The sequence below is a fragment of the Cervus elaphus genome, chromosome 14 (assembly GCF_910594005.1).
Source record: "Cervus elaphus chromosome 14, mCerEla1.1, whole genome shotgun sequence".
NCBI classification, from domain to species: Eukaryota; Metazoa; Chordata; class Mammalia; order Artiodactyla; family Cervidae; genus Cervus; species Cervus elaphus.
In genome coordinates, this window is record NC_057828.1 from 61,945,200 (window position 1) to 61,962,217 (window position 17,018).

General features: G+C 39.1%; 1 protein-coding gene across 6 annotated transcripts in view; it reads left to right on the forward strand.

The window, feature by feature from the left end:
- Positions 1 to 17,018, forward strand: part of FAM20B (FAM20B glycosaminoglycan xylosylkinase) — a 43,582-nt gene that overhangs the window by 20,965 nt on the left and 5,599 nt on the right. For all 6 annotated transcript variants that reach the window (XM_043922968.1, XM_043922967.1, XM_043922966.1 and 3 more), the window contains 4 exons: positions 1,809 to 1,918; positions 12,404 to 12,575; positions 12,790 to 12,981; positions 16,378 to 16,437. In XM_043922968.1, the coding sequence (XP_043778903.1) occupies positions 1,809 to 1,918; positions 12,404 to 12,575; positions 12,790 to 12,981; positions 16,378 to 16,437 (534 nt within the window). The remainder of the gene's footprint in view (positions 1 to 1,808; positions 1,919 to 12,403; positions 12,576 to 12,789; positions 12,982 to 16,377; positions 16,438 to 17,018) is intronic.

The window sequence follows — 17,018 nt, forward strand, 5'->3', positions numbered from 1 at the left end:
CCCTCCCTCTGAAAGCTATTCTCTGACCAGACCCCTATCCCTTTTGTTAACTGCCCCAGCCACGTTCAGGTGCCACTGAATATGGCTTCCCAGCATTAAATGGATGCCCTTCTTTGATCTGACAGTGGTCAGTGGGGAGAAAAGATACTTCCCCACTTTCTTTCCCACCCCGTGCTCCTTACACTTTTTTGCTCTGAGTTGCTCTTTCTCCATTACATTAGGACTTAACCCCCTCCTCTGGCCTCAGAAGGTTCTCTCAATTTTTATGTTATTTTGATAGATCTGTTGATCTCCTTGCTTTTGTAGATTTTTTAAGAATGAGTTTAGGATAGAGAGTCAGTCAGCAGCCCTGAACAATGGATTATGTATTGCACAGTCATTTGTAATTGTAGAAACCTTAAGGCAACTTTCTAAGAGTCAGAAAAGGCTCATGATGCAATGATGAGTGAAAAGCAGGAGGCAAAATTGCATATAGTATAATTTCAATTTCAATTTCAATTATGTATATACACACACTCTTGTGTGTGTGTGTATATATATATGTGTGTGTATCTATATGTATGTAAGAGTATCTATATATACATGTCTGAAAAATATGGTCGAATGCCAAATTGTCACTAGTTATTTCTGGATTGTGGAATTATGGATGATTTTAATTTTCTTCCATAAATTTTCTGTGTATTCTGAATTCTGCCCCTCCAACTTTTCTTCAGGGAGTGTGTATTTTTTTTAGCAATAAAATTTCCTTTTTTAAAAAAATGATGGTGCTTGACCATAAGGCTGCACTTTGAGACCATTAGAAGTATCTTAAAATGTATCTGTGTTTAAGTTGTCCTATGAGTTTATCCTTTTAGGTTAATTTGTATAGTTTTTTATCAGTATTCTGTTTTATGCAAAGATTTGAAACCGTGTGTCGGTTTAGGCCCAATCTTTTTTTAATGCTTTGTTAAATTTATTTTAAAATCTTATTATGAAAAATTTCTAACAAACATAAAGAGAACATTATAATGAACCCATAGACCCACTCCCTAGGTTTAACAGTTGCTCACATTTTGCCAGATTTATCTTCAATCAATTACATCTCAATATTAAATTCATAAATATATGTACTTCTGAAAAACATTTACCAGCAATCAACAGTATCTTTTGGAGAAGGGCATGGCAACCCACTCTAGTATTCTTGCCTGGAGAATCCCCATGGACAGAGAAGCCTGCTGGACTTCAGTCCATGGGGTCGCAGAGAGTCAGACATGACTGAGCAACTAACACACACAACAGTACCTTTACACACCTAACACGATTAACTGTGATTTTTAAGATTTCTGTCTGGGCAATTCCGTAGTCAAGGAACTAAGATCCTATAAGCTGCTCAATTCACCCAAAAAAACCCCCTACTGTTTAAAATACATCACCATAGATATACAGCAAGCAACAAAGATTAACTACAGCACAGGGAACTATAGTCAATATCTTGTAATAACCTATAATGGAAAATAATATGAAAAATAATGTATGCGTATTCTGGTTTAGTCGCTAAGTAGTGTCTGATTCTTGCAACCCCACGGACTGTAACCTGCCAGGCTCCTCTGTCCATGGGATTTCCCAGGCAAGAATTCTAGAGTGGGTTGCCATTTCCATCTCCAAATATATGCATATATGTGTAACTAAATCACCTTGCTGTGCATCTGAAACTTTGTAAGTCAAATATACTTCAATAAAATATATATATATTTTTTTTAAATTTTTAATAAATAAAAATAAAATATATCCCCAAAGATTTTTCTCTTCTGTTCAACCTTCCAAACCAGGATTCTAGGTTTCCGCCGAGCTCCCTTGGTGGTTGGCAGATTTGTTAATCTGCGGACAGAGATCAAGCCTGTTGCCACGGAGCAGCTCTTGAGCACCTTCCTAACCGTAGGTAAGAAGGTTATAGAGGACGTTTAGATAAGGCAATAGTTAATAAATCATCGTAGAGCAAGCTTGTTCATGACTTTTAGGAATTGAAGAACTCAAGGGAATGCAAAAGCAAAGCAGGCAACTTGTTCTCAGGTTACTGGGGGAAATAGATCTAAAGGTAGATGGCAGGAAATTGAAAGTTTTCCCTAATGTGCACTTTGTGTATGAAGTTGGAAGTGAGATCGTTTATGCTAGTGTAGTTAGGGAATAATTTCATTTCCTTCTGCTTGATCTTAAATCTCAAAATCAAATTTTGGCCTAAATCAATTATTGTCTGTATATCATTGCCTTGATGGTTTCTTTCATACCCCTGTACTTTCCTGGAAACTGAGTCCTGTTTCCTGAAAATTGAGCAAACCTTAAGGCAGCTCTGTAAAAGGGTCAGAAATTCCCTTGTAGGGTTGTACTTGGGCCTGGGAGATCACCACTGCCGCTTCCTACTCTGCGAAGGTCAGCCTGTAGCTCATTGTGTGTGGAACTGACTGCCACCCTTCTGGCCTCTGTTCTCCACCGTCACGCTCTGAGTTGAGGGGTCTGCGTAGAACTCTCACTCCTGTTCTCCTTGCAGACACAGTGAGGATAGGAGGAATTCAAAGGTGCTGTGGTCTCCTGTCTGAGCCTCCTCATGGTGACATTTTCAATAACACAGTGCTCTGCATTGATATGACTGTTGAAATAGACATTGCAAGATGAACTTCACCTTGCTTTGCTAGAGTGAATGTATTTACATTTATAATGAGATGAAACTGAATATTTAAAGCACTTGTGACAGATTCATCGTTCAGAATTTACACTTACAGGCTACTTCTCTGCCGTTCTTAGAAATAATCAGAAGCATACAGTGTCAGTGATTTGTTTCATATATTTTCTAATCACTTTTGCTTGTCCAATTTTGTGCTCAGGCAAACATGCATTCCTGATGGGTGAGAGGAGGTCAAGAATAGGACCGCTATCTAGAGACCAATGGAGGTTAATTCTCCTATACTGACTGTGCAAGGTGTGGGGAGAAGGGAGAGGCCCGAAATAAGAATGTAGAGGAAGTTATTAACACTTCGACTAAGTATTGAAGAATCTGTATATGCTATCCAGGCAGCGTAGAGGGTTGGGCTTTGGGCAAAATAGCAAGAAGTAAAGAGAGACAAGGGCAGAGACCTGAAGTACACAGAACTGTTACATTTAGGAAAGAGCTTCTGCATACACCCTGCAGCATAGGGCAGTGTCTTAGTGTGGCTGCTGTAACAAGGTATCTTGGACTGTGTGGCTTAAAGAATAGGGATTTATTGTTTTCACAGTTTTGGATGTTGGAAATCCAAGACCAGGATGCCCATAAGGTTGGGGTCTGGTGAGAGCCCTATTTGTGATTCACAGGCAGCAATCTTCTTTTGTATCCTTACATAACAGAGATAGAATGAAAGAGAAATCAGCTCTCTCATGTCTCTTCTTATTGAATATTAAAGGCAATAATCCCATCATGAGGCCCCCTCCCAAAAATTCCAGCTCCCAGTACCACTATACTGGGGCTTCACTGTGTGAATTTTAGGATGGACATGAGCTTTCACTCCATAGCAGGCCATTCAAGGGATTCGCTGGAGACAGGTTTTTAAATAATAATGACCTTAGCACAGTATAACTAAATTTTGGGTAGCCTTTGCAGCTTGAGAAAGCACTTTCACACAGTTACCTTATTTAATCCTCTTGATAAAGAGTGCAATAAATAGGGGAGATTTATCCACATTTTAGACATGAAAAAAGTTTAAAAAAATTAAAAGACTTTCTCCAAGTCACAGATCTACTAATTGTTAACCAGGATTCAGACCCAGATTTTAAGACTCTAAAATATTTGATCTGCTTATATTTTTATATTCATTCATTTATTCATTGAACAAAATTTCATTTCACTTCTGTATGGCAGACTCCAGACCAGGTGTTGAATATACAAAAATGAACGACACCTTCCTGCGTTCAAGGAGCTTTGTCTAAAGGAGGAGGAGCCAGACATGTACAGAGAGCCTGTGGGGCTGTGGAAGGAAGAGGAGAGGGTCTAGAAGTTAGGGTCAGGGTGATAGTTTTAACCAAGTTAATGAGAGAATAGAAGTCCTGCAGGAAGATACAATGGAAAAGAACACTCCAGGTTTGGAAAAGAACTCTTATTAAAGTTCTTTGTGCAAGTGATTCCTTTGGCACCCTAAAGCAGCTTTTCTGTCCATTCTTAAAATAATGTTTTTAAATACATAAAATACACAGATTTATAAATAAAACCAACAATATTGAAGTATATATTTTTGACCTAAAATTACAAAAAGCAATTTTGTGATAGAGTAACATGTGCTTTGTTATTTTACACATTAAGTAACAAGATTTAGAGTGATCCAGTAACTACCATGATTTCAGACCATAAGTATAATTGATAGTTTGCAGTATCTGCAACAATGCTAATATGATATGAAAATCTGTTGATTTCTTCTGGTGAAAAAAAATCACAGCTAATGCTAATATTATAGTTTGCTCCCTACCATCATAATTGAAGGAAATGCTAAGTTTTAGATAGAAGTTAATGAAAAGAAAAATGTCATTTTGTTTCCATCCAGTTCACAGGCTCTCTGAGTTAACCTTGTTCCAGGTGGAACGCAGAACAGACACAACAATGACAAGAAATGAGAGAGAAACATTGAAAGCTCAGGAAACTGCATAGTTTAGCTGAAGTAAAGCCTTTCTCCTTAGACACTGGGAGGCCACTGAAAGAGTTTGAATATGGAAAGATGAGATTTGAGTTTTAGAAAATTAGTAGTAGCCACACTGTGGTGGATGAGTTGGGAAGAGGCAAGATGAGATGAGAGCCTTTGGAGGCTATTGTAGTAGATTCACATGCAGGGAGTCAGAACTAAAACAAGGACCAGGTATGGAATGATTTAGGAGATACTCAAGAATTAGTATCTGGGCTTTCCTGGTAGCTCAGTTGGTAAAGAATCCACCTGCAATGCAAGAGAGCCTGGTTCAGTTCCTGGGTCGGGAAGATCCCCTTGAGAAGGGATAGGCTACTAACTCCAGTATTCTTGGGCTTCCTTGGTGGCTCAGCTGGTAAAGAATCCACCTGCAATGCAGGAGACCTAGGTTCAACCCCTGGGTTGGGAATATCCCCTGAGAAGGGAACGGCTACCCACTCCAGTATTCTTGCCTGAAGAATTCCATGGACAGAGGAGCCTGGCAGACTACAGTCCATGGGGTTGCAAAGAGTTGGACATGACTGAGCAACTTTCACTTCACTTTAAGAATTAGAATGGGAAGACTTTGGTAAACATTTGAGCTAAGTGAGACAACTGAGAGAAGAAAAAGTTTTAAGAATGACTCTAAAATTTTTGGATTGGATGACTAGATAATGAAGCTGTTAGCTATTTTAGGAATGTTCAGAAAGGAACAGACTTAGGGAGATAGAGCAGAGGAAGATAATGAATTTAATTTGGGGTATTTTGTTTCCTTGTATAAAATGATAGGAAATAGATATACTGGTTTCTGTCTCCAGTTCCTGATACATGACTCCTGAAACCCTTATAAATTCCTACCTAAGGACACTGGTAGCATACCTTATTCTATTGAGATGATTCTGGGTGGGTTGCTGGATGCCTCCTGGATGGAAGCTGTGAATGATCAGGCCATAATTCAGAGCTTGGAGTTTTCAGCACTGCAACCTTGCAGTTTCTCCAGAGAGGGGGCAAAGGGCTGGAAATAATCGATCATGGCTGGATTTAGTAATTGATCATGTCTAGGTAAGGAAGTCTCTATAAAAATCCAGCAGTACAGGGTTTGGGGTATTTTACCAGTTGGTGAACCAGAAGTTTCCTTGTGCCCTTATGCCAGGCCCCAGACAAGGACAGAGGCTTCTTTGTTCAGGACTTCCCCCTGTATATCTCTTCATCGGGCTGCTGATTGCTCTCCATTGTAATAAGCCAGTAATCTAGGGAGTAAACTGGTTTCTCGAGACCTAGGAGCTGTCCTAGCAAAAACTTTTTTAATTGAGGCATAATTGACATACGACATTATGTTAGTTTCAGATGTACAGCATAATTATTCAGTATTTGTATATATTGTGAAATGATTGCCACAATAAGTCTAGTTAACAAATGTCACCATACATAGGTACAGAATTTTTTTTTGTTTCTTGGGAGGAGAACTTTTGAAATCTGTTCACTTAGCAACTTTGAAATATGCAGTACAGTATTATTTACTATAATCACCATGCTATATATTACGTCCTGATGACTTATTTATTTTATAACTGGAAGTTTGTGTCCTTCACTCACTTCTCCCACCCCCCCACCCCCAGCCTCTGGCAACCATCCATCTGTCCTCACTATCCATGAGCTTGTTTTTCTTGTTTTGTTTGGTTTTAGATTCTGTAAGTGAGATCATACAGGATTTATTTTTCTCCGACTTATTTCACTTAGCGTAATGCCCTCAAGGGTCATCATTGTTGTTGCAAATGGCAAGATTTTATTCTTTTTTATGGCTTAATAATATTCCATCACACACACACACACACACACACACACACACACACACACACATATACATACCACATTTCTTTTCTTTATCCATTCATATGTTGATGAGTACTTAGGCTGTTTCCATATCTTAGGTATTGTAAATAATGCTGCAGATTGTTTTTTGAATGAGTGTTTTTGTTCTCTTCAGATACTAAGTACCTAGAAGTAGAATTGCTGGATCATATGGTAGTTCTATTAATTTTTTGAGGAACCTCCATACTGTTTTCCATAGTAGTTGTACAAGTTTGCATTCCCACCAGTGATGCACAAAGATTTTCTCTACAGCCTTACCAACACTGGTTATTTCTGGTCTCTCTGATGATAGCCATTCTAACAGGTATGAGTTGGTATCTCATTGTGGTTTTTGTTTTCATTTCCCTCGTGGTTAGTAATGTTGGGCATCTTTTCATGTCTCTGTTGGCCGCTTGTTTGTCTTCTTCGGAAAAATGTCTATTCAGAGCTTCTGCTCCTTTTTTCGTTCGATTATTTTTTGCTGTTGAGTTATAACCCCTAGTCAGATACATGACTTGCAAATCTTTTCTTCCATTCAGTAGGTTGCCTGTTTGTTTTGTTGATGGTTTCCTTTGCTGTACAGAAGCTTTTTGGTTTGATGTAGTCCACTTGTTTATTTTTACTTTCGTTGCCTTTGCTTTTGGTGTGAAATCGAAAAAATAATTGCTGAGACCAGTGTCAAGGAGCTTACTGCTTATGTTTTTTTCTAGGAGTTTTATAGTTTCAGATCTTAAGTTCAAGTCTTTAATCCATTTGGAGTTAATTTTTGTGTATGTTATAAAATAGTTGTCCAGCTTCATTCTTTTGCATCTGGCTTTCCAGTTTTCCCAACACCATTTATTGAAGAGACTGTCTTCTCCCCATTATATATTCTTTACCCTAGCAAATTAAACCCTAACAGGGGTTAATAGGAACCCCTGATTTATAGCCAGTTGGTAAGAAGCACAGGTGACAACCTAGACTTGTGATTGTCATCTGAAGTGGAAGACTTATGGGACCGAGCCCTTAACCTGTGAAGTCTGATGCTATCTCTGGGTAGATAATGTTAAAATTAAGTTAATTTGTGGGACACCTCACCAGTGTCCAGGAATTGCTTGGTGGTGGGGGAAAACCCACACTCAGTGAAATTGGATGCAGACTCTTACCTTGACAGGAACATTCAGGAGTGAACATTAACTAATCACTTAGAAGCTAAAGTCTGCAGCTTAGGAAAGAAGTGTGGCTGGAAATACAGATTTTACCATCATAAGTAGTAGTTCATCCCAGGAGAGCATGGAGATCAAAGTCATCAGAAAATTAGTTTTTTAAAATTGGTGCATCCAGGAATAATGAAAGATTGGGAACCTCAGGTTCATGGCCGTAAAACCAGAATATTGAAATCTGGAAAGATATTTTTCATAATAAATAGCTGGCACTGACTGGTCTCTGACAGTGTATCAGGCACTGTGCTGAGCACTACTGGAGATTATCTCATTCACTCACAGCCCAGTGGTGGGTTGAAGAACTATTATCTCCGTTTTATGGAGGAATCTTAGAGGAGTCAAATTACATGCCTAATGTCTTGCAGTCTAATGACTATTTATAGTCTATATTTTGTACCCGCAAACCTGACCTTAGATCACACTCTTAGCCTGTACACCCGACTCCATTCGGTTATAAAGGGTCTTATTTACCAAGCTCAGGCGTTTGGATTTGTCAGGCGAGTGTATGCTCCTCAGCTCTTGTCTCGTCACACCAAAGATTTGGAGTGACGGACATTAAAGCCCCCTCGGCGTGTCACAGCTCTTGGGTCTTGGACAGACTGTGTTACAGCTCTCACGTCTCGAGTGGACCGTGTTATAGCTCTTAGACAAATCAGTGTTACAGCTCTACTTTATTTAGAAGATAGCAGGCCAATCCATCTTCGAGGCATGAGGACATGTCGATCCAAAGACGCGAAGAGAAGAGTGCCCCAGCGGGCGGGAAAGAGAGAAAGAGCATACACACGCATGGGAGAGAGAGAGAGAGAGCGCCCTTTGGCTCCTCTTTTTGTATGTTTTTTCCTTCCCCCTGGGCCTGTCCTATGCAAATTGGGCTTAGGCAGGAGCCCTGTTCTACCTGAAGTCCTCACTCCGGTCCTCAGACCTTCCTTTGACCTTCCTCTGTTCTATTTTTGTGGGCTTTTCCCTTCCTTGTCTTTTAGCCACTGCCATTTTGGACTCCTTTTCCCTATTCTAACTACCTAACAGATTTCATCACATAGATAGCAAGTTTCCTACACCAAGCAATGTTTTGTTTTATTTTGTATGTTTTTTTAATCAATAATATATTCCCACAACTCACATTTTTTTAAAACTACCAAAGGAGTACAATGAAAAAACTTTCATCCAACCCCTCCCTCTCCCTACTCCCAGTGGCAATCTCTATTAGTAATTTTTTATGTCCTTTTTGTATGAAATATGGATATATATTTTTATTTAACTCTACCATTTTATACATGTCACACTGTACATGGTTCTGCATCTTATTCTTTTATGTAATACATCTTAGAAATCTTTGTATTGTCTCATATAAAGATTTTTGTTTTACCAGTTACAATGTGCTCCATTGCATGGATGTACCAGAGTTCATTTAACCAGTCCCTTGTTGGACCTAAAAGTTACAATATTTTGTTTTTACAACCAGTTTCCCAGAATTACCTTGTACATATTTTATTTCATGCATGATCAACTGTATCTGGAAGTGGAAGTGCTGGGTCAAAGGCACATGTATTTTTACATAAATATTTAACCAGTTTACCTTCTCAGCAGTGATGCATGAGAATGCCTCTCCCCTAGCTTCACCAATAATATATTACCAAACTTCGGGTTTTGTTTGTTTTACATGTAGCATCTTTTTATTTGTTTAAGAGCCATTTGTATTTTCTTTATCTTTGCATATCCTCAGTCATTTTTAACTCTGTCATTGTCCTGATTTATAAGAGTTCATACTTAGGAAGGATAATAGCTCTTTGTGATAGGAGATGTAAATATTTTCCCCAATTCTTTCTTTTGACTTTGCTTAGTTTTTTCTCTCTCTTTTTTTTTTTTTGCTTTATAGAATTTTTAAAGTTTATTTTTTAATTGAAGGATAATTACAGATGCTTTAGAAATTTTTTGTTTTTAGTGTATCCATCTTTTCTGATAGATTTTCTGATTTTGAATCAGAAAATCAGCAATAGTTACACATTGCTCACTCCAACATTATGGAAAAATTCTTTTTTTTTTTCTTTTTAATACTTCTGTAGTTTTATTTTTCACATTAAGGTTTTGATATTGTTGGAGCTATAATGAAGTATGGCTCCACTGTTGTTATTTTTTCCCTTAGATGGCTATCATTTGCCCCAGTAGCATTTATTAAAGAGTCACTTGTTTTTCCCCTGTAATAAATTTCCTTCAGCTGATTTAGCTTTAGTTTCTAGACTTTCTGTTCTGTTCCATCGGACATTATATCTGTTCATCAGCTGGTCTGTGTTTTAATTATGAGACATTATACTATGTTTTGATATCTGACAAATCTAGTCGCTTCTCTTTGCAGTTATTTTAACAGTTTTATAGCAGTTCTTATTTATATTTTTTCTTGTGACCTTTAAAATTGTCATATCTAGTGACCCCCTAAAAGACCCATTGGTGTTTTTGATGGATCAAATTAAACTTTTAAGTTTATATGTTTATAATTATAAACATTATAAAGATGGTGTATCTTTCAATTAGTGTTCAAATCTCTTTTATCTGGAAAAGTTTGTGAAGTAATAGAGAGTGATCAAGTCAACTTTAGGGGAGGGGTGTGTATAGTGGATTAGCTTCTATTTAGTATGTACTAAGCCAGAGGGTGGAAATACTAATAAGTCTCTTCAAGGACCCCTATACATGTTTATGTTTTAACAACACAAACAGTTGTTAAAATAGTATGTGAGGTTTTATAGGTATAGGAAATTAACTTATTTGATGGTTATATTTCATAGAGGTGGAGGGCAAAGAAAACATTACCTAAAGTTTTTATTTTGAAATAATTTTATGTTTACATAAAAGTTGCAGAAAATGATCTGGAGTCCACCCCCAGATTCCTCAACTGTTAATACTTCTGAATTGGTTGAGAACAGGTTGCAGACATGAATATCCATTACTGCATTATATGCTCCCTTAAGACTTGAGTGAATATATTGCAACTTCCAGGGCACTCTTGTACACAACATCATTCAACCATCAAAATCAAGAGATTAACACTGATCCAATATCACTAATCACATAGACCCTATTCAGATTTTGCCACATGTCTATGTAATGGCCTGTGTACATCCAGGATTTAAACTAGGATATTGTATTCATTTGCATTCACTTATCATGTCTTTTTAGCCTCCATCAAGCTGAAACAGTTTCTCACTCTTCTTGTTTTTCAAGACCTTGAGGTTTTTGAAGAGTGCAGGCTGGTTACTTTCTGGCACATCTCTGATGTTCATGTTTCATTGTGATTTAAAGACTTTAGTGAAAATGCCAGCAGAGTGCTATTGTTCACTTCTCAGTGCATAGTATCAGGAGGCGCATGATGTTGGTCCCATTATTTGTGATGTTAACTCATCACTTGATTAAGGTGGTGAGTGTCTGCAAGGTTTCTCCAGTGTTTTGTACTTAATAATAAGTAATCACTGAGTACTTTGTAGGGAGAAACTCAAAACTATATAAGCATCATATCCTCATCAAACCTTTGCCGGGCAGTTTAGCATTCATTGATAATTCTTGCCCACACCAGTTACTACTGTGATAGTTGTCAAATGGTGATTTGCTAATACTTCTAGATTTAACTGGTTGCCATTCTATTGATGAGTAGGCCTCCCCTCACCCTGCCCCACTTTTATTTACTTATTTATTTATAAAACTATGAGCATGCAGGCTCTTAATTTATTCAGTAACAATGTTACTATTATTATTTATTTTGACACTCAAACTGTCACAGATTTGGCAAGGGGGAACCCCTATAAACTGTCAAGTGTCATTTGGAATGTTCCCATCATTCTCTGAGTGCTTCCTTATGGCTGGCATAGCAATATGAGCCAGACTTCATTTTGTACTTTCTCTGCTCCTGCCCTCGGGTCATCTGTTTCTTCAGGGAACCCTGGTTACTTTTAATATAGCACTAAAACAATATTTAGAAACTAATAGATGAGTGCTAGGTGTGTTCATTACTGCCTGAGTGTCACTGTTTCTAGATTTTCTAGAGGGGCAGAGGTAGAAAACCTATGTGATATATATACATGTGTGTGTATATATATATGCATAGATATACACACACAAACATTCGTATTTTGTCTTCTTCTATATCTCTGTGTATTAAACCATCTATTTAAACCAGTATCGCCAGTTATAATTCAACAGCGAAGGATTTACTCTGGCCTTCTCCCTTTGTATGTGTTAAACTCCCTTATCTGTCTATCTATTAGAAAACTGGTTCCCATTATCCTCAGTCTGTTGACTCATTTGCTCAAGACCCCACTCCCCAACCAGTATATTAACAAAGTCCTGGGCCATCGTGCCCTCTCTCCCTCCCCTGGGCGTTCTGGCCAAAATTTAGTCCTGTCAAAGGAGAAGAGGCTGTTACTTAAAGTGAGTTCAGAAAGATACTTGTGACAGTAGTTGACTTCTGGGAGGGGATTGGGTAGACAGGGCAGAGAGGGAAAAGGAGAGTTACCTTTGTGATATATATCCTTTTGAATTTTTTTTTAACACCATGTGCTTTTATCTCCTATACCGAAAATAAAGATTTTAAAATGAATTCAGGATCTTTGTTTTCGCATAAAGCTCTTCTCTTCTGCATTGTTTGGGGAGAATTTGGAGTCTTCCTTTTTCTCTAAAAGTATTTGGTTCCATTCTCTGCTTTAGGAAATAATACTTGTTTCTATGGGAAGTGTTATTACTGCCGAGAAACAGAGCCAGCCTGTGCTGACGGAGACACGATGGAGGGGTCTGTCACACTTTGGCTTCCAGATGTGTGGCCTCTACAGAAACACCGACACCCATGGGGCAGGACTTACCGAGAGGGCAAATTGGCCAGGTAAATGCTCCTGTGAGCCATTACTTTATTCTCTCCCGTACCTAGTCAGGTGCTGACCCTGTGTAGGAGCCAGGGGTTCTATCCACAAATAAAAAGGACTGTGGAGGGTACAGGGGAAACCTGCTAGTCTGGGACTTTCTCGCCTCTGTATTTTAAACAATGCTACATGCGGTGCAGACACTTAGTAAACAGCCCCCGTGCTGCTTGCCTCCAGGTGGGAGTATGATGAGAGCTACTGCGATGCTGTGAAGAAAACGTCTCCTTATGACTCCGGCCCACGTCTCTTGGACATCATTGATACAGCTGTCTTTGATTACCTGATTGGCAATGCTGACCGCCATCACTATGAGAGTTTCCAAGACGATGAAGGCGCTAGTATGCTCATCCTTCTCGATAATGCCAAAAGGTAGGGCCAGCAGGACTCTCCCTCTCTGTTAGGGGTCTGGTATATACAAGAAGGATGCTATCTAGGATGTCCTGGGAAACCTCCAAAACAGACTCGACAGTGGGCGTCCTTCCTGTTTCCACTCAGGGTCTTTGCCATGGGCACCCACCCTTCCAGCTTGTTTAGAGCTTATACTCCTTTCACCCGCAGGGATCTAAGACTTTAATAAAAATGGAAAAGTTATTTTTTCCAAGGAGTCAAAGATTCTCATTCTCTTCACAGACAACTGGAAACCAAAGTCTTATATTTATTGCTACTTATATCGTTCTTTCTTGACTAGGATTTTTAGAATCTTGAGAAATACATAGTTAACATCAAATTTCAGTTCAGTTCAGGTCAGTTGCTCAGTCATGTCTGACTCTTTGCGACCCCTTGAATCGCAGCACACCAGGCCTCCCTGTCCATCACCAACTCCCGAAGTTTACTCAAACTCATGTCCATCGAATTGGTGATGCCATCCAGCCATCCCATCCTCTGTCGTCCCCTTCTCCTCCCGCCCCCAATCCCTCCCAGCATCAGGGTCTTTTCCAATGAGTCAACTCTTCACATCAGGTGGCCAAAGTATTGGAGTTTCAGCTTCAGCATCAGTCCTTCCAATGAGTATTCAGGATTTATTTCCTTTAGGATGGACTGGTTGGATCTCCTTGCAGTCCAAGAGACTCTCAAGAGTCTTTTCCAGAACCACAGTTCAAAAGCATCAATTCTTCGGCACTCGGCTTTCTTCACAGTCCAACTCTCACATCCATACATGACCACCCACTGGAAAAACCATAGCCTTGACTAGACATACCTTTGTTGGCAAAGTAATGTCTCTGCTTTTTAATATGCTATCTAGGTTGGTCATAACTTTCCTTCCAAGGAGTAAGCGTCTTTTAATTTCATGGCTGCAGTCACCATCTGCAGTGATTTTGGAGCCCCCAAAAATAAAGTCTGACACTGTTTCCACTGTCTCCCCATCTATTTCCCATGAGGTGATGGGGCCAGATGCCATGATCTTAGTTTTCTGAATGTTGAGCTTTAAGCCAACTTTTTCACTCTCCTCTTTCACTTTCATCAAGAGGCTTTTCAGTTCCTCTTTACTTTCTGCCATAAGGGTGGTATCATCTGCATATCTGAGGTTATTGATATTTCTCCTGGCAATCTTGATTCCAGCTTGTGCTTCTTCCAGGCCAGCGTTTCTCATGATGTACTCTGCATATAAGTTAAATAAGCAGGGTGACAATATACAGCCTTGATGTACTCCTTTTCCTATTTGCAACCAGTCTGTTGTTCCATGTCCAGTTCTAACTGTTGCTTGCTGACCTGCATACAGGTTTCTCAAGAGGCAGGTCAGGTGGTCTGGTATTCCCATCTCTTTCAGAATTTTCCACAGTTTATTGTGATCCACACAGTCAAAGGCTTTGGCATAGTCAATAGAGCAGAAATAGATGTTTTTCTGGAACTCTCTTGCTTTTTCAATGATCCAGCAGATATTGGCAATTTGATCTCTGGTTCTTCTGCCTTTTCTAAAACCAGCTTGAACATCTGTAATTTCATGGTTCACGTATTGCTGAAGCCTGGCTTGGAGAATTTTGAGCATACTTTACTAGCGTGTGAGATGAGTGCAATTGTGCAGTAGTTTGAGCATTCTTTGGGAGTGATTGGAATGAAAATGACCTTTTCCAGTCCTGTGGCCACTGCTGAGTTTTCCAAATTTGCTGGCATATTGAGTACAGCACTTTCACAGCATCATCTTTCTGGATTTGAAATAGCTCAACTGGAATTCTGTCACCTCCACTAGCTTTGTTCATAGTGATGCTTTCTAAGGCCCACTTGACTTCACATTCCAGGATGTCTGGCTCTAGGTTAGTGATCACACCATCATGATTATCTGGGTCATGAAAATCTTTTTTGTACAGTTCTTCTGTGTATTCTTGCCACCTCTTCTTAATATCTTTTGCTTCTGTTAGGTCCATACTGTTTCTGTCCTTTATCGAACCCATCTTTGCATGAATGTTCCCTTGATATCTCTAATTTAGTTACTGTTATATATATAGTATCTAAAGGTTCATGCAGTTTAAAAAATTAATTTACTTGAAAGGGTGTTTTTGCTATTTTTATGGCAATCTAGGCCCAGATTTTTTCTATTATGAGTAGGAGAGCAATTGCTTAGTGATTATAAAGACAAGTCACTATCTTGACTAAGACAGTTTTACTAATTTTGAATAAATGAAATGTCCTTATTTAGATCTGAGCTATTTGAAGAGCACATTGTATTTTCAGTTTGCACTCTGCATTCCCTATGGTACCCAGTTAAGTGCCAGACTTTTAGTTACACTTAATAAATGTTTTCTAAATAGAATATTTCCTTGGAGCCAGAACTGTCCAGACTCTAGGTCACTAACTGTTAACGTCTGTTGCTGAGAATCAGCTGAGCCATGGGTCCTCAGCAGAGAATACTTGGGCAGCATTTGCTAAGCAGGCCACTGCCTTATACTGAGCACCAGGCCCCTCATATCCCATGGAAGGTGGTGACAGTTACAGAGTGTGAGGCAGCAGGAACTGGCCAGTGCTGTGTGTTTCATTTATACTAAATTTTCAGTTCCTGAATATCTTTATCCTTACTTGTAAAAGTGATCATGTGTGCTGTGGAAATACACATGGAAATAATTGCCTTTGCTATTTTTTCTTCGAGGGCGTATACTGTGCTGAGGGCTACCAGACCCTCCAGCTATTAAGGTGAGCTTCTAAAGAGTGGAAGGTTGACAGTTATTCCAGAATCAGTTCTTTTCTAACTCTAAATTACTGCTTAAAGCATTTATATATCTGCTTACAATCACCATTTTCTCAGCCTCTGAGAGCAGTTTATTCCAGTTTAAATCTGACCATATTCTTTGTTGTAGGGAATAGGATAATCTAAGACTTTTCTTATTGGTAATTTTGGAGTAGAACAAGTATAACTTCTTTTTATAGGAAATGAGTTTCTACTTGTTTGTGAGAACCTAATGTGAATAGCCTTTATTTCTCTGTGCACCCGTAAAACTTTCTCAAGTTTGGGGGTCTTCAGGTTCTCCCTCCGCCTGTGGACTTCACACTTTGTCACAATGGGCATGCTTCAGCACCCTGCAGTGTCTCAGCAGGAGAAGGGACCCTTGTAAAGGAGTGTATCTGTTGTTCAGTGCTGCAGTGCAGGCTGTTAGGAGCCCTGTGTCTAATTGGTCATACCCTGTGTATTTCTAATTTAAGTGATTTGAGCTGTGGGAGCATAAAATTATCTAGGATCACATTTGGGTTTCTTACAGAATTTGTTCTTACTTTGATGCCAAGAAAGGAACTGGTGCTTTCATCTAATTCACTAAGTTTTCACTTAATTTTCAGCTTTGGGAACCCCTCACTGGATGAGAGAAGCATTCTCGCCCCTCTCTATCAGTGTTGCATGTAAGTTACTTGATCAAATGCATTTGCCTGCAGTGCTTTTCGTACTTTTCTAACCCAGAACCCCCTGGAGATCCTGATATGTAGGGGATCAGGGAACGATTTCTACAGCAAGGCTTAGACAGCATTTTGAGTTTTATATGAATAAAAATTATCAGCTTATTTAATAATGTATATCAGTTTGTTTTACTGTCAGAATATAGTCCCTGCTCCCCTACAGAATCTGGTGCCGTCCATGCCCCTAGTTGCTCTACTGTGTTTACCTTCCTCTCACCACCACAACACCTGTGGTTTGCTTATCTCAGTCAGAAGTTGTGTAAACCAAAAATAACTATCTCCCTAGGTAGTTAGTAATTGATTTTTTGAAAGTCTATATTAGAGAACAAAGAAATTAAAAAGTAAATCAAGGAAATGAGGTAAAGACTGGGCTCTAAGGAGCTCCTTTTCAGATCATCTTTGCCAGTATGACTAAAGCGTGAGCACTAAGAATCAGCTTGGACCAACCTTGCTTGGATACTACTGGTCAACTCCCAGAGAGACACTGATCACATAAGACTGCCCCTTCTGGCAGTTGGTCTGTTTTA